The sequence below is a fragment of the Megalobrama amblycephala genome, linkage group LG18 (assembly GCF_018812025.1).
Source record: "Megalobrama amblycephala isolate DHTTF-2021 linkage group LG18, ASM1881202v1, whole genome shotgun sequence".
NCBI lineage: Eukaryota > Metazoa > Chordata > Actinopteri > Cypriniformes > Xenocyprididae > Megalobrama > Megalobrama amblycephala.
The window spans coordinates 23,540,294-23,565,455 of record NC_063061.1 but is presented as its reverse complement, the minus strand read 5'-3'; the positions used below and the strand labels follow the sequence as shown (position 1 = coordinate 23,565,455).

The following is a 25,162-nucleotide window of genomic DNA, read 5'->3' as shown; positions in this document are numbered from 1 at the left end:
AACAAGCTGTTTGTGGCTGAGTGGTGATTGTAAAATCGTTGAGATATAAAATAACACATGATGATGATGGTAATAAGTAACAGAGATGTTACAAAATCCGGGGTTACTCCCATTTTTATTTCAGCCAGACATAGGCACAATATAGTTTACATAATACCAGATAGATTAAATAATATACATACTATTTACATCATATAAATAAAAAATAAACATAAGAATTTACAACGATGGGAGATCAGATGGCAGCATAAGCAGATCATCCACCTCCTCCTGCAAGGCCTCCGCTTTCTCTTTTATTAACATCTGAAAATGAACAGAGAAAGTTAATATGATGAATACACAAGGGTGTTTTCTTTTATACATCACCCAAAAATGTAAAGGGTTAGTTCATCCAAAAATGAAAATAATGTCATTTATTACTCACCCTCATGCTGTTCCACACCCATAAGACCTTCGTTCATCTTCGGAACACAAATTAAGATATTTTTGTTGAAATCCGATGGCTCAGTGAGGCCTGCATAGCCAGCAATGACATTTCCTCTCTCAAGATCCATAAAGGTACTTTATGTGCAGTGTTTTGAAATCAGCCATCACTATACAAGTCGTTTTGTTTTTTTGGTGCACCAAAAATATTCTCGTCGCTTTATAATATTAATATTGAACCACTGTACTCACATGATCTGATTTAAATATGTTTTTAGTACATTAATGGATCTTGAGAGAGGAAATGTCATTGCTGGCTTTGCAGGCCTCACTGAGCCATCGGATTTCACCAAAAAAATCTTTGCGTTTCGAAGATTAACAAAGGTCTTACAGGTGTGGAACGGCATGAGGGTGAGTAATAAATGACAGAATTTTCATTTTTGGGTGAACCCTTGAATTCCTTTACTCACCCTGATGTTGTTTCAAATCTGTATGACTTTCTTTCTGATGTAGAAGGAGAAATTTCCTGAATGTCATGGGCTACGTTTCTCAAATGCATCATGAGATAAGTTGAACATAGAGACCATTGGTGACAATGATTCTACGATCTACTTAGGCTGACAATGCTTCTAAAGGGATAGTTCACCCAAAAATGAAAATTCTGTCATCATTTACTCATCCTCAAGTAGTTCTGAACCTGTATGAATTTCTTTGTTCTGCTGAACACAAAGGAAGATATTTGTAAGAATGTCAGTAACCAAACAGATCTTGCCCCCCATTTACTACCATAGTAGGAAAAATAAATACTAACGCAGTCAATGGGGGGCAAGATCTGTTTTGTTACTGACATTATTCCAAATATCTTCCTTTGTGTTCAGCAGAACAAAGAAATTCATGCAGGTTTTTGGGTGAACTATCCCTTTAAGAAACACAGCCCTGGGTAGCGTTTCCCAAAAGCATCGTAAGCCTAACTTAAGCTTACGATGCTTTTGGGAAACGCTGCCCTGGTCAGTATTTTGCATGCAATGACAAAAAATTAGGAAAGAATATGTCTAGCCTCAAAAAGTCTTCTTGAGTCATATGATTGCGATCATTTGAGGAAATACTTTGATATTGCCTCTATGATGATTTTGCATATTTTTTGAGGGCTGACATCAATATTTGTTGCCAATGCATTTTTGTGTGTTCCACAGAAGAAATAAAGTCATGTAGGTTTGGCTTCAGGATGAATAAATGATGACAATTTTTATTTTGGATAGATTTGTAAAATTTTGCATGTAAAAAAGCTAATATGTAAATAAAATGTTGCCATATAGTGCGATATTGTACTTACTTTTGCTGATGCAATAATTTGATTGGCTTGTCTCTTGAAGAGGTTTTCAATAGTTCTGACCAGAATTTGTGGATCTGCGTTGGCAAGATGCGCCAGTGTCTTGTAACCAGCGTTATATAGCTGCTTAGCACGATGCTAAATCAAAAGAGAATGAAGAAGAATAAAACAAAAGCACACAAACTGAGCTTTTAAGCTAATAACTATTCTAGAGAAACTGAGCAGCAAGAACACACACCTCCATGACTCCAGCCACCTCCATGAGTGGAATGAGCTCAGCCTGCACACAGTAAGTCAATCTACGGGTCAGCTCTGAGAGAAGAGACTTGTAGGCCCAAAACTCCTCCAGCTCCTGAAATGGACAGACAGATCTCATAGCATTATAATCAATTATTTATTGAGAGATAGGAACAGATGTAGACAATATGTAGGATGAAACTGTATGTTTTAGGGCGTTTTCACACCTGGCTCATTTGGAGACTTTTTTTTTAACCTGACGCTTTTTCCCCCTTAGTTCGATTCGCTTAAGAATATATGAACACAGAAATCACACTCAGATTGGTCGAAAAAAACAACAACTCTGGAGCGGTTCGCCTGTGGTGAGAGTGCAATCTAACCCAATGGACCAACAAACCAAGCTGTATCATAATTCATCATGGGAAATAAGTTACATAAAATGCAGCAGTGTCTGATGAGGTGAGCACATTAGTTATCGCAGCTGAAAACCAAAGAGCGCCTCTTCATCTTAAAATGTTGTCTAATTGCTCTTCACCACAACAGGTGCACTGCAAGAATGCTTTGATTCCCATGACAGCTATGCAGATAAAGCCACAATATAAGCCTACAGAGCTAACTTGTCAATCCATCTTGATGGATGATGCTATGAGGAACATAAACAGGTGTAATCTGAGCAATAGGAGGATAGTTTCACTCACATGTGACTTGCATTGCATAAACACATTTTGGCAAGCTCTGAAATATTGCCTTGAGAAAGCGAACCAAACCTAGAAGAAACTGCCACATTGTAACAGTCTCTATTTCAAAACAAAGCAAACAATCTACAGGTCTGAAAACGCCCTTAAATTCTGCCTAGATGTGCCCTAACCTCAGTGAAGTGCAGCACAGAGGACCCAAAGGCAGAAGCTGAGCTGAGGAGAGACTGAACAAAGCCTCTAGTCAGCTGGAACCTATCGGACACGTTCCACAGGTTTGTCTCCTTCAGTAGGGAGTACAGCACTAGGGCCAGATACAACCTATTCACTACCACAATGTCCACAGACTGAGACACAGGTAGAAGAAAACAAGAACAAAATCCATTGTGAAATATATATATATAACTTGTTCCCCTCAGAATGCAGATTTGGCATTAATACTCTACAAATATTTTAAGAGAATAAAGATTTAAGTGGTAATATATTCAATTCACTTATATATAAATATATTTATTTTTAAAACATTCTCAGCTAATGATATCTTTCTACTGCACTCTTTGGCTTATTTTACCTAGGTTGTTTAATCTGAAACAAAAAAGGGTTGTGAATCGCTCGTATGGTACTTTAAAGCATGAGAGGAATGCTGTTTTTTACTAACCTTCCTCACGCTCTGTCCTGCTGCCTTTCTAGCCACAAAACTTTCAGGCACTCCGACTGCAGTGGCCATCTTCTGCTCAGCAGCTGACAAATTTGTAAACTGGTGCAATGAAAAATTCATATTCAGTATGAATAAACATTCAGTTGAGACTAAGGAAAAGCATATTACTAGCTAACAGACGATATTCAAAATACAAGCAGTGTTGCACATTATTTTTTTATGAAAGAAATTAACACTTCTATTCAACAAGAATGCATTGAAATGATGAATAATGACAGTAAAGACATTATAATGTTACAAAAACATTCTACTTCAAAGTAAATGCTGTTCTTTTGAACTTTCTATAAATCAAACAATCCTGAAAAATGCATCACGGTTTTCCAGAAAAATATTAAGCAGCGTTATTAAATATTAACTGTTTTCAACATTGATAATAAGAAAAGTTTCTTGCACACCAAATCAGAATATTACATTCTCTAAAGGATCATGTGACACTGAAAACTGGAGTAATGGCTTTGCCATCACAAAAATAAATTACATTTTAAAATATATAAAAATAGACAATTAAAATTTAACTGTATATTTGATCAAATAAATGGAGACTTGGTAAGCATAAACATTAAAAATCATACCAACCCCAAACAAATCCCACCTGTCTGAAGTAGATCATCCAATCCGGCTTGCATTGATTCACCATGTCATATGGAGTAACCAGATAGACTAAGTGAAGAAAACTATTGAGGAGTAAACCCTCCAGCCCCTTCGATAAGTCTCGGTAGAGCAGATCACAGTAGTTTAGGTCCACTGAACCTGAAATGACAAGCAATAATTTAAAAGGAAAAAATTACAAAAGGGAGGCTCTGAAAAAACTGATAAATAATAAAAATAGACAGTAGACAAGAACTGACTGATCTCTAAACAAGGTCATGTTGCCACCCTGTGGTAAATGCATCAAATTATGAATCCTAATGCCACACTCTGTTTTACCTTTGAATGTTGCTCTTCCAAGCCTGGTGATTTGGAGAATGGTTTCATTATGTACATCAGCAGAGGCTTCAATGAGGCTCTTCTTCTTCAGTGTCTCTATAGATTCAACTGTAAGATCCCACAGACTCCTCTCTGGACTGACCTGAGCCTCCTGCACACTAAGCAGCGTGCCTTTCATGAAATCCCTCACTTGTTCTACAGTTGTAGTTATCTGAAATCAAAGGAAACAGTTTAGTGTTTGCAATTGTAGACCAGACATAATTTCTCATTAATCATTACATCGAAACATTTCACATACTTTCAGGCCAATGAGTGACAGGACGAGACTGAGAAGGCCCCTCCCTCCATCGTGCAGCAGGTTACTATAACACTTCTCCATTGGTGCAGACAATAGATTTTTGGCCTAGGTAGGAAACATAAATAAAATAAAATAAAATAAAATAATGCTGTCAAATGCATAATCGCATCCAAAATAAAAGTTTGTTTTTACATAATATGTGTGTACTGTGTATAATTATTATGTATATGTACATACACACATGCATGTATATATTCAAGAAATTTGTTATACTTTATATATATATATATATATATATATATATATATATATATGTGTGTGCAAATATTTCTTAAATATATACAATACAGTCCAAAAGTTTGGAACCACTAAGATTTTTAATGTTTTTAAAAGAAGTTTCGTCTGCTCACCAAGGCTACATTTATTTAATTAAAAATACAGTAAAAAACAGTAATATTGTGAAATATTATTACAATTTAAATTTTTTTTTAATTAAATAAATGTAGCCTTGGTGAGCAGACGAAACTTCTTTTAAAAACATAAAAAATCTTAGTGGTTCCAAACCTTTGGACTGTACTGTACATGTGTGTGTATTTATATATACATAATTATACACAGTACACACATATATTATGGAAAAACAAATGTTTATTTTGGATGCGATTAATCGTTTGACAGCACTCTCTCTCTCTCTCTCTGTCTCTCTCTCTCTCTCTCACACACACACACACACACACATATACACATATATATATATATATATATATATATATATATATATATATATATATATATATATATATATATATATTTTTTTTTTTTTTTTTAATATATACATGCATGTGTGTATTTTTACATACATAGTAAATATACACAGTAGACACACACACACACACACATATATATATTTTGTAGACAATTTTTTATTTTGGATGCAACTAATTGCAATTAATTGTTTGACAATAATATAATATAATATAATATAATATAATATAATATAACCGTGTTCTTTACCATATTTATATCTTTGTCCTGCAGGATCAGGATACTCTCTCCCATGACATCGATACCTGCTCGTCCTGCTCTGCCAACCATCTGTTTGTATTGACTTCTCTTTAAAAACTCTGCAGCTACATATGGGGACCTCAGAATAACCCTAGGAAGAAGCACATGCTCATGATTAAGAATACCCTTTCAATTCTTAAACGTTTTTTTAAATCTCCTATAGTCCAGGTTTGAGAACGATTTAATCTGGGACCACATGGGTTCGAGTTGGTCCTAGACAAACCTTCGTGCAGGGAGGTTGATGCCAGCAGCAAGAGTAGAGGTGCATGTGAGGAGGCAGAGCACCCCTGAGGAATAGGCTTCTTCCACCAGCTTCCTCTCATCACTAGTCAGGCCACTGTGGTGGTAGGCCAGGCCAAAGGGCACAGTCTTCTGCAGCACAGGACACAAGGATCCATTCCCACTGCTCTTCAGTTCACCCAGAAGTGTGTCTTTCTCTGCCTTCTTGTGTTTTAGAAACTCCCTGAAAAAATGCAGAAGTCTCATTTCATGTCAATGACACAAAAAATGTAAAAGTCATTTAAGGACTCTAAAGGTCTACGCACTTATTTAAATACTTGCAGATCATTCCAGCTAGATTCTCGCAGTTCTTCTTGGTGGCACAGAAAATGAGGCAGGACTGCTGTGGGATGACTTCAGTTGCCAGAGCTATGATGTGGTCAGGGTCCATCTTCTGCATTCCACTGGAGTACTGTGAAAAGTCCATTGCACAAAAGTTCAATGAGCTCAGCAGATCGATATCTTATTGATTTCAAAAAAGGCTTTGAAAAATACCTTGAAATCCAGGAGACGTGAGAAACTGAAGCATGTCTCTTCCTTTGGATCAACTTCATATATGCTATCCTTTATTTTTACATACTCTTTCAGCTCAACCTAGAGAAAAAAGTTATTTATTTGAATTGAGTTTATCAAATTTAAATCACAGTCACACAGAGATCATTCTTACAGGTCTAAAGTCATTGGAGTAGTTTTCAGCATTCAGGAAGGTCTGAAGATCTCTCACGTTGCCTAGAGTAGCACTCATACCGATAATTTGAGTTGATTCTGTGGGGAAACAACAACGGGCTATCAGAATCTGTAGGGAATTACCATTACAGAGGTGAACTATACTGCATATGTGAGTTTTAGTATACTCACTGCTCATATACAGAATCTTTGACAAAGTCATTTCAAGAATTGCCCCCCTGCTCCCATCACCAAGCATATGGAGCTGAAAATAAAGTTGGAGGTCAGTAAGTTTTTTTTTTTTTTTTAGGAAATTAATACATTTTATAAGCAAGGATGCTTTACACTGATCAAAAATGGCAGTAAAGGTTACAAAACAAATGCTGCTGAATCATGTAAAAAAGTATTATGGTTTACACAGAATTATTAAGCAGCACAACTATTTTCAACATTGATTATGATAATAAATGTTTCTTGAGCAGCAAATCAGCATATTAGAATGATTTCTAAAGGATCATGTGACACTCAAGCCTGGAGTAATGATGCTGAAAATTCAGGTTTGTTATCACAGGAATAAATTACATTTTAAATCATATTAAAATAGAAAATAATTTCTTAAAGGGATAGTTCACCCATAAATGAAAACTCTTGTAAACAGCTTGTTCCAAACCTGTATAAATTTGAACACAAAGGAAGTTATTTGACTTCCATAGTATTTTTTTTTCCTACTATGGAAGTCAATATTTTTTCTTAAAAATATCTTCCTTTGTGTATAGCAGAACAAAGAAATTTATACAGATTTGGAACAACTTTAGGGTGAGTAAATGATGACAGAATTTTCATTTTTGGGTGAACTATCCCTTTATATTTTAATAATACTTCACAATATAACTGTTTTTTACTACATTTTTGATCAAATAAATGCAACCTTGGTGAGTATAAGCATTAAAAACCTTATTAAATTGAACAGCAGTGTATCAAAACTAAACCAAAACACAATTTTAAAATATATATACTTTATTAATAATAATTTGTGATACACACCTCATCCACAACAAGCAGGCCGATATTGTCTATACGGTCATTTTCAATTAGTGAATTGACAAGACTGTGTCCCTTCTCAATGGTAGTGATGTACAGAGTGTTTTTATTTCTTCTCTTGACTGGAGGAAACTTCCCTTTACTGCCAGCATACTCCTCGACCATGAAGTCCAACTCAATTCCAAAGCTAGACAACCCTCGAACCTAAAGGCAAATCAGTGCATCTATCATTCTTTAATAATGCAGTAATAATTATTCAAAACTGCTTGCATCCAATTGTCAAACTGCTTAGATAATACAAAAATTATACATAAATACAACGCATACCTTTTCCTGAACCAAGGATATGTATGGCAAAATAAGCAGGGCATCTTTCTTTCTACACAAGAGCTCTTTAAATATAAGAATCTCTGCTACTAGAGTCTTCCCTCCACTTGTTGGTAAAGAATAAATGAGATTTCTCCTTTGTTGCACCGAATCCAGACTCAAACATGTTTTCTGCCAATCTGATAGCAGAAGAGAATAGAAAGTAATGATAGAATTAAAACACAGATTTACTAGTTTCTGACAAGGATAAATCCGAAATGAGAAAAAAAAATGTTAAAATACTTACCATACAAGTCCTGGATTCCCTTTAACCTCAAAATAAGGTCTTTAACTTTGGATGGGAGACCAAAAAAAGGGCCCAGGTCCCCCTCAGCTGATATGGACTCCATGGCCTGCATGGCAAAACTCATTTCTTCAGTCATCACAGCTTCCTTTTGTTGTACAGTCTTGGAGACGGTGCTGGATGCTGCTGCATTATCTATCAGTACTTTCTTAAGATGATCTTTCATGCTTCTTCTGGCTTTTGAGGGTGGCTTTTTAACATTGAGATCTGCATGATTGACAGCTGGCCTGGGATTCATCAAATCAGGAGTAGAGGTGTTATATGCACCCCTGGAAAGGCTTTTGTGTGGGGTTGTGACAGCTTTTTGAAATTCAATTTGAGAGCTTGGCAAAGCTCTCGGTGGTGAGTCTCTGAAATCCTCTGCTAAGATAGAGTCTGAAAGATCATCCTCACAGGGGTTTGGAGTCTGCTGATCATGACACTGCCTCATCTGGAGCTCTACATCTTCAAGCTTAGCCAGAAAGGAGCTGTCACCCACAATGCTGTCATAACCCTCAAATAAGTCCTCATTGTCACTGCAGCACTGGACAAGAACAGAAAACCATCATCATGCTTGAAACCAACGTATATCTTTCAATGAAAAGAAAGAAGAGGCTGCTTACCAGCTCTGTGCCTTTATTCTCAGTCATGTCTTCAGCATAAGTGTGTCCTTCACCGGAAGTGCATTTTGTTGACGTGAAACTGGACCGCTTCTTGGCTGGAGTGATGTGACTTCTTATGCCATCCCTTGATCTTTTTCTTGAGGACGAAGTGTTGCGTTTTACCACAATGTCGTGTATGTGGTTGTCAGTATACATTTCTACAGTAAAGATACTCCACACTGAGATTAAAGCATTGTGTTATATTACTGACGCAAAGTCATCAACTGACAACAGCAACAGAGCCAAAGCTGTGTTTACAAAAAACGAGGACTTTCGAAAAGATGAATAATGGAGATGGCCAATGGAAGTTCGTTTTTAGACCACGTGACTGTTAAAGCGTCGATACGAGAAAAAGCAGAACAAAAGTCCCTTCAGAATGAGAGAAATATTAAAAACTTATTATTGTACTATTTTCTTTTTTTTTTTAAAAAAGGCCAGGGTTCAAAGACAGGGTTTAGAGCCAGGATATTTTAAGATAAGATACGCAAGTTGCTTTAAGTTAAAACAGCTCAAACATGCATTTTATTCTGGGACTAGGTTTATTTTCCATTAATTCTTTATCCTTCATATTGCTTTATTGTTTATTGCCCCAATGCATTTAAACGCCCTCTGTCAAAAAAAAAGAGAGTTAAAAGTTTAGTGCAAGTCTTTCAAGAATGCAAAATGTATAAAACTATTAAAGCTTTCATACAAATGTTCTATTATTTTATTTTATTCATTTATATTATTTTCCATTGCACGTTTATCATTTATATTGTACATCAATTATGTCTCAATAATATGTAAAGGCCCTATTTATTTCAATAATTTATATTATATATTTATCAATTTCCATTTTGAAACATAGATCACTTACTCCGATCCTGTAGATGGCAGTAGACCCCAAACACCTATACTTTATAGCGCTAAACAACTCTGCAGAAGAAGAAAGCAGAAACTGTCATGGTGGCCTCCTGAACAGACCGAGGAATGTTTGCCCTTTCTTTTAGTCGCCTGTTATTACAGGCTCTTCCCAAGCAACCAGTCACACCTAGGGCTACAGGTATGTTTGTAACTTTTTTTTCAATCTTTTTATATGCCAAATGTTTTCCAGGACAGCTAGTTATTCTCTTACCCAGATGACAAGTACATTTTCGTAAGCACGCTTATGAGAATCACACAGCTTCTTTATCAACAATAGACCAATCTAATAATGTGATTAACATAGACGTTAAGGCTAGACATAAGATGCTGATCGTTTTAACCGAATTTAATATATGACCGCCTGATGGAATAATTCATTTAATCTGTTCCAGCACAATGCATCAGAAGTCTGACAACATCTCAACAAGATCCGCCTAAGAAAGATGATATGGCAAGCGTTTTACATGTTTCTGTCTGAGAGTTTGTGTTCTATTTTTCTGGAATCATTTGAATAATTATTTGCATTAATATTGCAAAATGATGTCTTATGCAGCCCATCAAAATGGAAAACCCTTACAAACAACCCCCTAAAACCTGCATCCTGTGCAATGTAACTGTAGACTTCAAAAACGTTCAGGTTGGTAAAATTAACAATAATATGTATATTAAATAGAGAATATTTTTATTGTCAAAATAACAAAAGCATTCTTTTGGAAAACTTTCTCCAGCTGTTGTCTCAGTTCATTTCACCACACACAGGCAGAGTATACGGCAGACACATAACAGGTGAGAGGATTATGGGTTCAAATATTCACTTTAATATTTTTATAAACGTGATAAATGTGACACTGTAACTCTTGCTCACAGGCTTGTGTGGTCGAAAGCAGAAGGAGGTATCGAAGGCAATAAAAAAAGCTCGTTCAATGGGTACGAATTTATAGCTATTTGTAGATTATCCCTTTTTAAAACTTTGACAATTAAATATGCCTGTGCTTTCAGTAAAATATCCATGTATGTACAGTAAAACCAGGATAATTGACTAACAAATTTCTTTGTCCTATCCACAGGTTTTATGTCAGTCACTCTGAAGGACCCACAGTTTATGAAAGACCCTGATATTGTTGGTATCAAACACTTTGAATAGTTTCTGTATGAAGACTGTGACTCTGTAGGCCATCTTTGTGTTGTTGTTTCTGTAAATCTGTGGTTTGTACAAACATACAAAATGGTATAAAAAAAAAAAAAAAAGTGCAACATAATTGGAATAATATGATAAACCAGAAATGTACTACTATAATGAAAACTTAAATAAAATCCATCAGTTAAATAAGAACACCACATATGTGGATTAAATTTTTAATTTTTCACAGTAACGTTTACAAACAAAGTTAAAAAAAAAAAAAAAAAGATATTAAACAAAATAGAGCAACCTTAGTTGAGCACGCATATCAAGATAAAGGCAACCTCCAGGTATAAAATGTGTAATGCTTTCCAGTCATGGCTAGATTTCTGTAGAAATAAAAACAAGCTCAGTTTTATTCTTTAAAAGACAGGAGAGTTACTTCTGCTCTGTCCATTCATCTCAATCTCTGTATCTGACCCGCTCTCAGAGGCTGACTTGCTGATATCATTCGATTTCCTCTTCCTTTTAAGTCTCTGAGGAAAACCAGCAGCGAGGCATTTTTTCCTGAGTCTGGGGGCTACGTCCTTCCTCCTGGTATATTGATTCTCCAGAATCAGAGGCAGCTTAGTGGGAATATCAATGTTATGGTCAGAATTACAGCACAGTTCTAATACGGGGAAGCCCTGAACAGTGAGGGTTTGTGTCCGTAAAGAGGGCGCATCGGGGAAGAGAGTTCTCAGAGCTGAGCACAGAGGTATGTTCTCTTTGGGTTCTTCTGGAGAGGCACATTTTTGGGCTGAAATACAATGTTATTCAGTTATTCACAAGGTTACGATCCGTGATGACAAGCTTCAGTTCATAGTGTGTGATTGTCCTTGGAGGCATCAATATAAAGTGCACTAGAAACAATAGATCTTACTTTCATTTTTCTCTGAGGATTTCTTCTGTTTTCTGATCGCCTCCTTTAGTTGCGCGATGTCTTCTTGAAGTTTCTCAACTGCTCTTTCACCCTTCTCCACTTCCTCACACACTTTCTGTATAAAAAGATGGATGTGAAAGTTCATATGATTACAGATATTCAGACCACACCGGAAAAACTTTTGTAACTAACGTGAAATGTAGTTACTAACCTGCATTTCTGCTAATAAAGCATCATTCATGTCGCTGACATTTCTGACCTCTTTTAAGTCATCCCCTGAGCAGAAGAATTTGGTCCTGACAGATAATAAAAAACGATTTATCAGTTATAAAGAAAGAAAAAACAAAAAGAATCCTGCACACTATCTACTTGCAAAACCATATAGAAAAAAAATATTAGCAATGTTTCGATCGCATGATCTCCATCAGACATCAACATACAGTATTATTCAAACTCCATTGTATTTAAAGGTGCCCTAGAATCAAAAATTGAATTTACCTTGGCATAGTTGAATAACAAGAGTTCAGTACATGGAAACGTCATTGAGTTTCAACCTCCATTGCTTCCTCCTTATATAAATCTCATTTGTTTAAAAGACCTCAGAAGAACAGGCGAATCTCAACATAACACAGACAGTTACATAACAGTCGGGATCATTAATATGTATGACCCCAATATTTGCATATGCCAGCCCATGTTCAAGGCATTACACTAGGGCAGGCAGTATTAACGTCTGGATCTGTGCATAGCTGAATCAACAGACTAGGTAAGCAAGCAAGAACAATAGCGAACAATAGCGAAAAATGGCAGATGGAGCAATAATAACTGACATGATCCATGATTACGTGATATTTTTAGTGATATTTGTAAATTGTCTTTCTAAATGTTTCGTTACCATGTTGCTAATGTACTGTTAAATGTGTTTAAAGTTACCATCGTTTCTTACTGTATTCGTGGAGACAAGAGCTGTCGTTATTTTCATTATTAAACACTTGCAGTCTGTATAATGCATAAACACAACTTCATTCTTTATAAATCTCTTCAACAGTGTGTAATGTGAGCTTTAGCCACGGAGCACTATCAAACTCATTCAGAATCAAATGTAAACATCCAAATAAATACTATACTCACATGATCCAACGCATGCATGCAGTATGCATGAGGAACAATTTGTAAAGTTCCATTTGAGGGTTATATTAGCTGTGTGAACTTTGTTTATGCACTGTATTATAGTCGAGAGCTCGGGGGCAGGGAGCGATTTAAAGGGGCCGCAGCCTGAATCGGTGCATAGTTAATGATGCCCCAAAATAGGCAGTTAAAAAAATTAATTAAAAAAAGTCTGAGGTATTTTGAGCTGAAACTTCACAGACACATTCAGGGGACACCTTAGACTTATATTACATCTTGTGAAAGAACGTTCTAGGGCACCTTTAAAATAATAACATGACCAATCACAGTGAAGAATCATCCATTTCCAATCAAGCTGAATGACTGAATACCTCACATAGTTAGATCCACAATCATATACTGTAAATGATTTTTTTTTTTTTTTTTTTTTTTTTCTAAAGAAAAAAAAAAGATTTTTGTATTTTCTGAAGAAATTGGGAGTGGTGCTTGCCTGTGCAAAACTTTTTGTTATGTGGTTAGCCAATGTTTTTACTGCATTTGCTATGTGGTTTCAAGGCTAGTTGCCCATGGTCCTCCAGATCTCTTTGATACTTTAATCTCTCAATGTAGATATGTCTAAGGCCCCTCCTTAAATACAAGTCTATGGGATGCTTTTGCCATTTTATCATCTACCAGGCAAAAATGTACATAAAGTACCTGTCAAAAATTTGGAAACAAATGTATGTTTTTTGGAAGAAGTCTCTTATGCTCACCAAGCCTGCATTTATCTGAACAAAAATACAAAATTGATGAATAAAAGTATATATTTCTCTCTCTTTTTTTAATATTACCAATTCAGAATATTAGAATGATTCTAGAGGATCATGTGACACCGAAGACTGGAGTAATGATGCTGAAAATTCAGCTTTGTCATGCCAGGAATAAATTACATTTGAAAATATATTATTAGTAATATCAGTATATTAAGAGAAATCAACTATTTAAATTTGTAATTATATTTCATAATTATATTTCACAATATTGCTGTTTTTACTTTGGTGAGCATATTAAAATAGAAAACAATTATTTTAATTGTAATAATAATAATAATAATAATTCACAATATTACTGTACTTTTGATTAAATAAATGCAGCCTTGGTGAGCATAAAGGTGATGATACACGTGGCAACTTTTTGAGCAATGTTGCTTGGGCACTTTCCCATTGAAAATGGGCAACAAATTTCGATCTAAAGTATCCAGATAGAAATTTGTTGCCCATTCTTAATGGGAAAGTGCCCATGCAACATTGCTCAAAAAGTTGCCATGTGTATCATCACCTTATAGACTTCTTTCAAAAACATTAATGTTTCCCAACTTTGGACAGCTACTATACATGTGTGAGTGTTTGAACGAGACTTGAATTTATTTTAAACTTGTTTTCTGAATGTACCTGTGTTGATTTACAGCTTGACTCTGTCCTAAAGATGGACATGTGCCTGACACTCTCCAGTAGTCTTGTTGTTCAAGGTTTCCCAGGTTGCTCACCAAGATGGGGATATTGTTGTACTGGCTGCATGGAGATATTAAACACATTCAAATACATTAGTTCTCTAAGCTTCAAAAGTCTGATTTATGTTTGTGCCAGAGTTGAGCGTATCTCACTTGCTGTGCCATAAGAAAGCTGAGAACTCGAGGCGATGTGTGGAGCCTGAAGCTGTTGCCTGAGAGGGTGTGAGCAGCAAGAAAACAAGTTCCTGATTGGACAGAATCTTTCTCATATTCTGATGAATCACTTGTTCCATGAAGGTCATTTGCTGTCTGGTGTTTCTTCGTTGTCTGTACCACCCAATCACATTCTCCTTGACACGACGAGTGAATGTGTAAGAAGAAAAACACCATTTGTTAATGCAAAACATGTTTGCATTTATTCAGCAGTATAAAAAATAACCAAATGTATTTAGAAAGTGGAAAATACCTTTTTGTAATCGGACAAAATTTGTCTTATTTTCTGCTCGCTTACATCGCCAACATTACTGTAGAAGCTTTCAAGAGGATTGAGGCAATGATTAAAAAAAGAAAGAAAGAAAAACCCCTCTATATCAGTGATTCTCAACCAATGTGGCCAAAAATAAATAAACTGCTAAATGCAAATAGTAAAATACTGTATACATGTGTCATTATTTATTTTGCAGTTCATGGCAATATTCATAAATTACAATATTTGATCATTATTCAGTACATATTTAATCAAGTCTGTATTATAAACAATCTTGTACTGAATTGGCTAACCACTTGATGTCCAAATGTAAAATCGAGGCCCTAAAGTAAAACCAGTTGGGAACTACTGCTTTATATGAAAAGAGGTTCGTGGAAAAATCCTAAACAATTCACTTACCTATGCAGTTTGTGACAAGGGATGTGTTTTTGAATATCTGAAAAAGAGAAAACATCATGACACTAGTGATTTGTTGATATGGCTGTCATGAGATATTTGTTCCTTCTGATCACACTTCGACTTGTATTATGTGAAAATATGTAATAAGTAGAGTCAACTTACTTATAGTGTGCTCAAACTGTATGTGATCAATTTGTGAGTCTGTGATCCTACAGTTCTCCTCTCCTACACTCTCTCCAAGAATAAGACCTTCCTTTAAACATAGTACAAATGTAACACAAGTTATGGGTCTGAGGGAATGCTTAGCGGACGAATCTGACTTCTTAGTTTGCTATTTAATGCAAACCCAGCCATATGGTCACAACAGGACCTTTGCCACTTACCACATCCGCATCACTGTTCAAATGATGAAACATCAGTGAACTCAACACGAAACCCGATATACGGACAGTTGTGTTGAATTCCTCCATGCTTTTGGACTGAACCGTGAGTTAATTATCGCGACGTCATAGTTTTTTTAGGTTAGAGTTACTAGGCTACATGTATAAACTTTCTGCGCTTGTAGGTTTCGTTTAGTTATTCTCTGCTCTCGAGACTGCAGTTTACAGCTAGACACTTGCTTATGCTGCCACCATGAGGCGCGGAGGAAATACGAGTTCTGTGATAGAAAGCAGCCTTGACATGATGTGTTTTTCTTTTCTTTTTTTACTTCCTTGAAAGTGTTTATTTGAAACTACTACAAAGTACATTTTTAGGGGAATTTTGGAAAAACAAAGCAAATTTGAACGCTGGCATTTGTACTTCCCAGTAAGTTAGAAGGCTTATTTTGAGTTAGGTATACATTATTAACTGAAACTACACAGAATACGACTTTTTAAGAAAAACATTTTGTTTGTTTAATTTTAATATTTTATGTGTTACATAAAATGGGCAATTCTGGTGTCTTTTTATAGATTAACTTATCATTTAACAAGAAATTTCCACCTTAGCGTGTTTTAGTGCTGTAAACACGATTATGATCAAGCATTTTGAAACGTGACACTTTTGTTTTTTTACCACAAGGAGGCGCTAGTGCATCATTTCTGACCGTATGTGTCCGAACTTTGTAACCAGTCACACGAGAACTTCTTCGGACATAATTTGGGGATTTGTGACATACGGTATTATGAAACATCAACTTCAGACGTCTGGAATGAAGAATTGAATGTTGTCCTGGTATTGTGAAGGTGTGTGTGCTGATTCTTAATCCTTTTTGGTTGTTGTTTTACTGCTCATGTGATGCAGTTGTTTCTCTCTTATGGCACGGTGGTTATCTTATAACGGAAAAGGAACAGACGGACAACTCAAGTCTTAAAGTTTTCGATATTTACTTTATTTGTGCCATTATAGTTCGTAAAACTCATCTAGCAGAAGTGTAATAGGTAATATGCATTTCTGAAAACCTTTTAGGAAGAGTGTCTCAACTTAAGGGAGATTAATGCATTATAGAGACCCTTAAGTACTGCGTTTCCGCCGAAATGCCATTGTTACTATATCGATATTTTATATATCTATACTATATAGATATATTAGACACAAATGTCATTAATAATAATAAAAAAATACCACAGTTACTACAACTAGAAATCACAAATGTCATAACAAATAATAAAAAAATACCATAACAGCTATTAGCCACAAATGTCATTAAATAAAATTACATAAAATTACCATATCTACTATAAATATACTATAATTTAAAATACTATAGTTGATACAACTAAAAAAAATTCAATAGTTACTACAGCTAGCCACAAATGTCATGAAATAAATAAAAAATACTAGTTAATACAGTTGATAGCCACAAATGTCATATGTCATAAATAATAAATAGAAAATACCAGTTACTACAGCTAGCAAACAAATGTCATGAAATAACATATATATATTATATAAGACATTTGTGACTAACAGTTGTATTAGCTATATATATATATATATATATATATATATATATATATATATATATATATATATATATATATATATAAATAAATAAATAAATAAGAAAGTAATATGAAATGACAAAAATATTCAGAAAGGTTTTTATAAGCTGTGTGAATTTACATTATATATATATATATATATATATATATATATATATATATATATATATATATATAATACTAATTATTAATTTACATAATGTAACATTATTATTATTGATTGTCATTAAGTTCGAAATGGTTGCAAAAATACAATTAACATATTGGCACCCCTTAGATTTTTTTAATAAAACAACAATTCACATTTCTCACTTGAGGTTTTCAAAAATGATTACAGTGTATTTTGTTAAAGTGAACTCTGCAAAATCTGGTCAGGCACTGTAGAGTAATACAGAAACAGGCCAACCACAATAATAAATAAAAAAAATAAAAAAATCCCCAGAGACAGTACTAGCACATTGATTACGACATGGCCTTTTAAACAAGCACCACCTCTGTTTTGGCTTTTACCTTCACCCGTTTGAGCAGATGGCCTGAGCCCAGAGCCCATAGACTGACAGGAAGGAAAGCAGAGAAGATGGAAGGTGTTTGGGACGTCGCATTTGTGCTCTTCCAGGTGTGGCTGTCCATAGTAGTGGGGCTCATCGTGTTACCTGCCATGTTTGGTGTGTCCCTGGGGTTCACAGATATCTACATCAAGGTGCTGGTTAAGATACTAGAGGTAAAGGCCATAAATCATATCTAATTTTTAAAGACATTTGCCTATTAATTGCTTTCCATGCCTGATAATTAATTGTAGTTGCAAACTTTTTTACTTCCTTTATACATAACAGAAGTTGATAATGCCAAGACAAACTTGTAAAAGAGGGTCAAAAGGCATGACATTAAAATAAATTTCATTATCAGGCATTTCGTTTTTAGTATTAATTTCAGAGGAAGACATATTGCACTTTGACTTGTGCATGTAGGAAGCATTGTGTCAAAGGTTACCTGAAAATAAACCTCTGTTCTGTGTTTAGTGGGCGACTCTCAGGATCCAAAGAGGACAGAAGGAACAGCCAACACTGCCATCACAGTCAGCCAACGGTGAGTGGGGGTGTTTGTCCATGAAAAATATTTATGAGTACGAGACATCATGTGCATAAAACACAAGCATTCAGTTTCAAGATAATGTCATGTGGAGCCACAGCTTCCTCTTTAGTGTTATTAAAGATGCATATTACACAATGATCAAAAAGTTTGCTTTAATTTGCTGCCTTTTTTTTTCTTTTCATTTTAATTTTTAGTCTTAGTTTAATTTAACACTTTATATAAGGAAATAATGTTTTAGATGCTTTTATTATTGGCCTTATGCCTGCCAGTAATGGTCAGTCTGTTGAACATACTGTATTTGGTATTGCATCAAGTGACGGATTTCAAAATTTCAGTTGATCCTATTTATGAACTTTACCCAGCTTCAGACAGGGTGTTTTTAGCTGATGGACTGTATGATCCCAATCTCAGGAGGACACACATGAAATTATACTTACATCAGAAATACTTGCTCCAGAAAACAAAGAAATTCAATTATATAGAGGCAATTGGGTCTCAAAAGCATTGTGCAGTGTTGTTTACTCATGTTGGATCCTGAAGAATAGAACTCACTTCAAACTTTAATGTCTTCTCAGGGATAATCGAAAAAGATGACGGCTCTATGGCGGAGGAGATCGGAGAGCTGCGACGGTCCCATCCCAAAAATCTGGCTGGGGGAGACTTTACTCTGTGTGATGTCTTCTATTTTTGTAAGAAAGGCATTGAGAACATTGTTGAGGATCAGGTGACTCAGCGCTTCACGTCGGAGGAACTGGCTTCCTGGAATCTCCTCACGCGAACCAACAACAACTTTCGCTACATCAGCGTGCGGCTCACCATCATATGGGGCCTGGGAGTTTTTATACGTTACTGTATTTTAATGCCTCTCAGGTGAGATTAGACTGATATTTCATTCATTAAGTGACATTAATTCATCAAGGATGCATTAAAATGTCAAAAAAGACATTTGCTTTGTTAAAAAAAAGTTATTTTGACCTTTCTGTTCATCAAACAATCCTGAACAAAAATTATGGTTCCCACAAAAATGTTAAGCAGCATAACATTTTTCAGCAAAAATTATAATAATATAATGTTAATAATAAGAAATGTTTCTTAAGCATATTAGAGCATATTATATTAGAATGACTTATAAAAGATTGTGTGACACTGAAGACTGGAGTAATGGCTGCTATAAATCCAGCTTTGCCATTATAGGAAGAAATTACATTTTAACAATATATTAAATATTGCAAGAAACTTCAAAACATAAGAATATATATATATATATATATATATATATATATATATATATATATATATATATACACAGTACAGTCCAAAAGTTTGGAACCACTAAGATTTTTTATGTTTTTAAAAGAAGTTTCGTCTGCTCACCAAGGCTACATTTATTTAATTAAAAATACAGTAAAAAACAGTAATATTGTGAAATATTATTACAATTTAAAATAACTGTTTTCTATTTGAATATATTTCACAAAGTAATTTATTCCTGTGATGCAAAGCTGAATTTTCAGCATCATTACTCCAGTCTTCAGTGTCACATGATCCTTCAGAAATCATTCTAATATGCTGATCTGCTGCTCAAGAAACATTTAATGTGTACAATTGTACAAAATATTTGTGTACAATATTTTTTTTCAGGATTATTTGATGAATAGAAAGTTCAAAAGAACAGTATTTATCTGAAATCTAATCTTTTTTATAACAATGTATTTATTTACTGCCACTTTTGATTGATTTAATGCATCCTTGCTGAATAAAAGTATTAATTTCTTTAATTTCTTTTCAAAAAAATAAAAATAAAAATTCTTACTGACCCCAAACTTTTGAACGGTAGTGTATAATGCTACAGAAGCTTTGTATTTCAGATAAATGCTGTTCTTTTGAACTTTCTATTCATCAAGGAATCCTGAAAAAAAAAGTACACAACTGTTTTCAACATTGAAAATAATCATAAATGTTTCTTGAGCAGCAAATCAGCATATTAGAATGATTTCTGAAGGATCATGTGATACTGAAGACTGGAGTAACGATGCTGAAAATTCAGCTTTGCATCACAGGAATAAATTACTTTGTCAAATATATTTAAATAGTGCACAGTTATTTTAAATTGTAATAATATTTCACAATATTACTGTTTTTTACTGTATTTTAATTAAATAAATGTAGCCTTGGTGAGCAGACGAAACTTCTTTTAAAAACATTAAAAATCTTAGTGGTTCCAAACTTTTGGACTGTACTGTATATATATATATATATATATATATTTATTTATTTTTTCCTCATTATTGTGACCTGGAAATGTGACCAGGCTGTGTTTTTTTTGTGATTCACCCACATGTATATTTAATCATATATTGTTCTTTGTCATAGGATCACTTTAGCTGCTATCGGATTGAGCTGGTTGGTGATAGGAACTACTATTGTTGGATTGCTTCCTAACAGCAAGTAATTAACATTGCATGCCATAATTAATTATATTATATTCTTTTGTCCTCCATTTATGGACTGGATAAGATATATTAAACTTGAACAAAAATGTTTTCAAATATGTTTGTTATATATGGATGAAATGATATTTTGACTTTGAGAGTTTGAAGAAGCATTTCCTAAAGGGAAGGGTCTGTGTCTCTTTCAGTGCGAAGAACTGGCTCAGTGATTTGGTTCATATTACATGCTACAGAATATGTGCCAGAGGCCTGTCTGCTACCATCCGCTATCATAATAAGTGAGCCACTGCTTCTTTTTTTATCCCAGTCGTTCCACTTTGATCGTTGTCTCTCTGTCTTCAGTTTCCGTCTGCTTTTCAGTGTTTCCAACCTTCTCCCTAGCAGGCAAACATAAAACACATACACAAACTGGTCACAAAAACAGTGGCATATGTCAGTTATCATTCACTGTAGACTTTTGCTATTTGCTATTGCTATGGATCTGTTTTTGTATATTGCATCCTTTGCAGCACTTTCCACTTTTATAGTTTTTTTTTTTTTTTACACTCTAAGTAAAATATAAAATAACTATACTTTGCCTAAACTATATTTTGCCAACCATCATACTTATCATCAACAAGATAAAACAGTTTTAGTTAGTATCTCTAGAAATTACAGTGGCTTACAAGATGGAGAAAGGTTGTTATTATGTCTCATTGTCATTCTCGGCCATGCATACACATCTTTTTCTTTTTTAACACTCCTTAATATAGTTAAATGACTGATGTTTCTCATATTTGTCTCAGAGAGAATCGGCCAAAAAAAGGAGGCATCTGTGTTGCCAACCACACCTCCCCAATTGACATTGTCATTCTTGCGAACGATGGATGTTATGCTATGGTGAGTCACGCTGACTGTATCAGATGTGTGACATTGTGTGTCTCTAGAAGGTCTCAGGTGTCTTAAACTCGGTTTCATTCTCCCCAGGTAGGTCAAATTCATGGAGGTCTCATGGGGGTCATCCAGAGGTCAATGGTGAGGTCCTGTCCTCATGTGTGGTTTGAGAGATCCGAGATGAAAGATCGCCATGCGGTTGCCAAAAGGTGACAAAGTGTGTATTTATTAGTCATGTGGAGTATATTGTGTCCTCACTTAGAACATAAAGCCTCAGCTTTGCTTTTTCCGCAGATTGAAAGACCATATTGCTGATAAAACTAAGCTGCCAATTCTGATCTTCCCAGAGGGTAAAAGTTAAATTCATGTAATTATGTCCTCATGAAAATTAAATTTACTATAAAAGAAAGTATAAAAAAATAATATATATATATATATATATATATATATATATATATATATATATATACACACACACACACACACACACACACATTTATTTGAATAAATCTCTATGTCATTTGTTATCCTATTCCCAAAGTCCCTATGGTCTGTCTTTGTGTTGATTTTAGGAACTTGCATTAATAATACATCAGTCATGATGTTCAAGAAGGGAAGCTTTGAAATTGGTGGAACTATATACCCAGTTGCAATCAAGGTATCGAGTGCCAACAAGCCAGCTTTTCCTATGGCAGTATTACGGTTACCCTCTGAATGGGACACACCTCATGTACTTCTCTCTTTCAGTATGACCCTCAGTTTGGAGATGCCTTCTGGAACAGTGCCAAGTACAACATGGTGAGCTACCTCCTCAGAATGATGACAAGCTGGGCCATTGTGTGCAACGTGTGGTACCTCCCACCAATGACCCTACAGGTAAGCAGAAACATCCATCCATCCCTCTCTTCCTATGTAAGGTAGAGCTGCACAATTCTGGATAAAATCACGATTTTTTTGTTTCAAATAGAGATAGCGATTCTCCCACGATTCTAAACAGACAAGTAAATAAAATAACACAAATTACTATTTACAATTTGTCTATTTCAAAATGTTTAATTAATAAGAGTGAATTATTTTAAAAAAATGGTTTGAATGAATGATTCAATGACTCACTCACAGACTTCACTCGTTTCATTACTGGATGAATCAGCATTTTTGAACAAATCTCTTGAATCAATGATTCAATGACAAATACATTTTTGTTAAAAGTCACTTGTCGCCACCTGGTGACGTATCAATATAATCTATACAATCGTTGTTTGAAGCGTCAAAAGGTGATTTGCTATATTTTTTTGATCACTACCATACACATCAGTGTTTATATCAGAACTTTTATCCCAGTACTTCTGTGATAATTTGAGACAGGAATGTAAGACAGGAATAATGTGTAGCTGAAAAGACTGTTTGTGAAGCTGTTTCATACCTATACTGGATCACCGGCAGCAAGAACACAGATCTTAATGTTCAGTTCCGGTATGATTTTGTCAAAGGTTTAATAGACACGGGCGTTGTCATGTAGAATTAAGATCGTGTGGGTGTTTGAATCGAGATCGCAATCTTTTAACGATGAATAGTGCAGCTTTAGTTTCAGGAATGCTGGAACCTAAGCCGAAACAAGAATTGGGCTTGAGGGGAAAAAACATTAAGCATAAAAAGATAAATTGTATACAAATAAATTAAACATTTGTCTACCAGTCAAAAAATTGAAATGCAAGTCACTGATCTAAGTCACTTTGATCTTAGAATTTAATGTCTAAAAGCTTGAAATTATATTTGTAGACTGTAAAAATTGTGCCTTTCTATAATTTGTGAATTACTTTACAAAACAATAATTTTATTCATTCATTCATTTATATATATATATATATATATATATATATATATATATATATATATATATATATATATATATTTTTTTTTTTTTTTTTACTTGGAAACCCCTTCAAACCCCTGTTTAAAAGTATCCCAGAATACATCAGAGCATGCAAAACCACAGTAAAGCATAGGGTGACTACATAATTCTCCACATTCATTTGTGTTATTTCTTAGTCTCAATTACCTTTATGGGCATTTCAGGTGTATCTAAACTTTTAACCGGTGGAGTCTTGGTTCCATTATTTCATTATATCTGAATATGCATTTTGTAGGACGGAGAGGATGCTGTTCATTTTGCTAACAGAGTGAAATCAGCAATTGCCAATCAGGGTGGACTGGTGGATTTGTCCTGGTAAGAATAAACTTATTGTTTAAAAATATACATATATTTACACTCACATGTTTTTTTTTTTTTTTTTTATAAATTGCATATGTATATATTATGTATACATTTTTTATTAAGCAATTTATTTTTGCTTTCTCTGGAGAAAACATTATTGATTATTTATTCAGAATATTTAAATGTGCATTAAAGTTTTAGTACTAATGGATGATAAATATGAGTGGCAATAACTATTAGCCTGGCAAGTCACAAATTGTTAGGTGTTAGATTAAAGTGTTATTATGTTGCAGGGATGGAGGACTGAAGAGAGAAAAGGTCAAGGAGTCATACAAGGAGGAGCAACAGAAGATGTACAGCAGTATGATCGTAGGCGCGGACTGTCACGAAGCCTCCGTTGGTCCCGCGTAACTTTCAGCCCACGCTATTTATGAACTTGATCTGAAAGTGAGAAACACTAGCTCAGCCGCTGGACACAATCAATCAGCACCCATCAGCACAGTCCCGCTGCTGGGCAATGTTGCTCTTTTTGATTCATCAACTGGAAAATATATTCTTGAGATCTAAACTTTTCCGTGTACATAAATCTTAACAAATTGTCATGATACATAGTTACATTACATGCGTCACTTTGTTCTCGATCGTCGTTGGGTGCTAGTATGTCCAGTCCACCCACAATACAGTGTATAGATTTGCATGTTAAAATATTCACTTTGTGCATGCTCATATTTTATTCCTGTTACATGATTTCGTAAAGCTCTTACAGAATGTGAGCTGCACACACTTTTCTCAGGTCCAGTGGGCTGTTTCTGTGTGGACACTAGAGGTCACTGTTACCAAACATTTGAGTTACCACATCAGACGGCTCACCATCATGATTGCCTTTCCTAATAAAATAATGAAATTAAACCATAATCTCTCAAAGCATTAATCATTACGATATTGCAATAGAATCACTCCTATTTTCAAAGTACATAACGTGAGCAAAACCTGCGTAGTATGTAACAAGCACATAAAATGCACAATAATTACATTAAGCCTGTGGCCTCTTTTCAGGCAGCCCTCTGCGAAAAGGCAAATCTGTCTCCCTTGTGTCAATTAGTGATGGG

General features: G+C 34.8%; 4 protein-coding genes across 4 annotated transcripts; 2 read left to right on the top strand and 2 right to left on the bottom strand.

Annotated features, from left to right (window-relative positions):
- Positions 1-96: 96 nt before the first annotated feature.
- Positions 97-9,311, bottom strand: helq (helicase, POLQ like). The gene is made up of 18 exons (XM_048166332.1): positions 8,952-9,311; positions 8,293-8,872; positions 8,007-8,185; positions 7,683-7,883; positions 6,831-6,903; positions 6,640-6,737; positions 6,468-6,566; positions 6,239-6,384; positions 5,917-6,156; positions 5,643-5,784; positions 4,629-4,733; positions 4,331-4,541; positions 3,996-4,153; positions 3,344-3,442; positions 2,859-3,032; positions 1,992-2,105; positions 1,757-1,891; positions 97-303 (listed from the first exon to the last, which is right to left on the bottom strand). The coding sequence occupies exons 1-18, from the start codon at positions 9,144-9,146 to the stop codon at positions 220-222; spliced, it is 3,033 nt and encodes a 1,010-aa protein (XP_048022289.1). The 5' UTR covers positions 9,147-9,311; the 3' UTR covers positions 97-219.
- Positions 9,312-9,878: 567 nt separating this feature from the next.
- Positions 9,879-11,228, top strand: mrps18c (mitochondrial ribosomal protein S18C). Its single transcript, XM_048165678.1, has 6 exons — positions 9,879-10,032; positions 10,286-10,344; positions 10,447-10,530; positions 10,622-10,679; positions 10,761-10,820; positions 10,961-11,228. Exons 1-6 carry the CDS (start codon positions 9,960-9,962, stop codon positions 11,035-11,037), a joined length of 411 nt encoding a protein of 136 aa, XP_048021635.1. The 5' UTR covers positions 9,879-9,959; the 3' UTR covers positions 11,038-11,228.
- Positions 11,229-11,235: 7 nt separating this feature from the next.
- Positions 11,236-16,077, bottom strand: abraxas1 (abraxas 1, BRCA1 A complex subunit). The gene is made up of 9 exons (XM_048165677.1): positions 15,822-16,077; positions 15,601-15,691; positions 15,439-15,475; positions 15,019-15,085; positions 14,706-14,902; positions 14,494-14,613; positions 12,147-12,231; positions 11,936-12,050; positions 11,236-11,812 (listed from the first exon to the last, which is right to left on the bottom strand). Exons 1-9 carry the CDS (start codon positions 15,906-15,908, stop codon positions 11,436-11,438), a joined length of 1,176 nt encoding a protein of 391 aa, XP_048021634.1. The 5' UTR covers positions 15,909-16,077; the 3' UTR covers positions 11,236-11,435.
- Positions 16,078-16,092: 15 nt separating this feature from the next.
- gpat3 (glycerol-3-phosphate acyltransferase 3) lies at positions 16,093-24,962 on the top strand. The gene is made up of 14 exons (XM_048165676.1): positions 16,093-16,245; positions 16,501-16,664; positions 17,952-18,144; positions 18,443-18,509; positions 19,091-19,385; positions 20,889-20,963; positions 21,154-21,243; positions 21,751-21,844; positions 21,932-22,047; positions 22,133-22,188; positions 22,411-22,496; positions 22,586-22,714; positions 23,986-24,065; positions 24,347-24,962. Exons 3-14 carry the CDS (start codon positions 18,001-18,003, stop codon positions 24,462-24,464), a joined length of 1,350 nt encoding a protein of 449 aa, XP_048021633.1. The 5' UTR covers positions 16,093-16,245; positions 16,501-16,664; positions 17,952-18,000; the 3' UTR covers positions 24,465-24,962.
- The last annotated feature ends 200 nt before the right edge of the window (positions 24,963-25,162 follow it).

Excerpts from the sequence above, each read along its gene's own strand:
- gpat3 (XM_048165676.1), top strand. The coding sequence starts at position 18,001 with ATGGAAGGTGTTTGGGACGTCGCATTTGTGCTCTTCCAGGTGTGGCTG. Across the intron at positions 18,145-18,442 it reads TGCTGGTTAAGATACTAGAG|TGGGCGACTCTCAGGATCCA; the intron begins GTAAAGGCCATA and ends TTCTGTGTTTAG. Across the intron at positions 22,715-23,985 it reads TCCCACCAATGACCCTACAG|GACGGAGAGGATGCTGTTCA; the intron begins GTAAGCAGAAAC and ends TGCATTTTGTAG.
- mrps18c (XM_048165678.1), top strand. The coding sequence starts at position 9,960 with ATGTTTGCCCTTTCTTTTAGTCGCCTGTTATTACAGGCTCTTCCCAAG. Across the intron at positions 10,345-10,446 it reads CGCCTAAGAAAGATGATATG|CCCATCAAAATGGAAAACCC; the intron begins GCAAGCGTTTTA and ends TGTCTTATGCAG. Across the intron at positions 10,680-10,760 it reads ATACGGCAGACACATAACAG|GCTTGTGTGGTCGAAAGCAG; the intron begins GTGAGAGGATTA and ends TCTTGCTCACAG.
- abraxas1 (XM_048165677.1), bottom strand. The coding sequence starts at position 15,908 with ATGGAGGAATTCAACACAACTGTCCGTATATCGGGTTTCGTGTTGAGT. Across the intron at positions 15,086-15,438 it reads CCTTGTCACAAACTGCATAG|CTTCTACAGTAATGTTGGCG; the intron begins GTAAGTGAATTG and ends TCCTCTTGAAAG. Across the intron at positions 14,903-15,018 it reads TTTTGTCCGATTACAAAAAG|GAGAATGTGATTGGGTGGTA; the intron begins GTATTTTCCACT and ends CGTCGTGTCAAG.
- helq (XM_048166332.1), bottom strand. The coding sequence starts at position 9,146 with ATGTATACTGACAACCACATACACGACATTGTGGTAAAACGCAACACT. Across the intron at positions 4,542-4,628 it reads TGTCACTCATTGGCCTGAAA|ATAACTACAACTGTAGAACA; the intron begins GTATGTGAAATG and ends CTTTGATTTCAG. Across the intron at positions 2,106-2,858 it reads CTGTGCTGCACTTCACTGAG|GAGCTGGAGGAGTTTTGGGC; the intron begins GTTAGGGCACAT and ends TGTCCATTTCAG.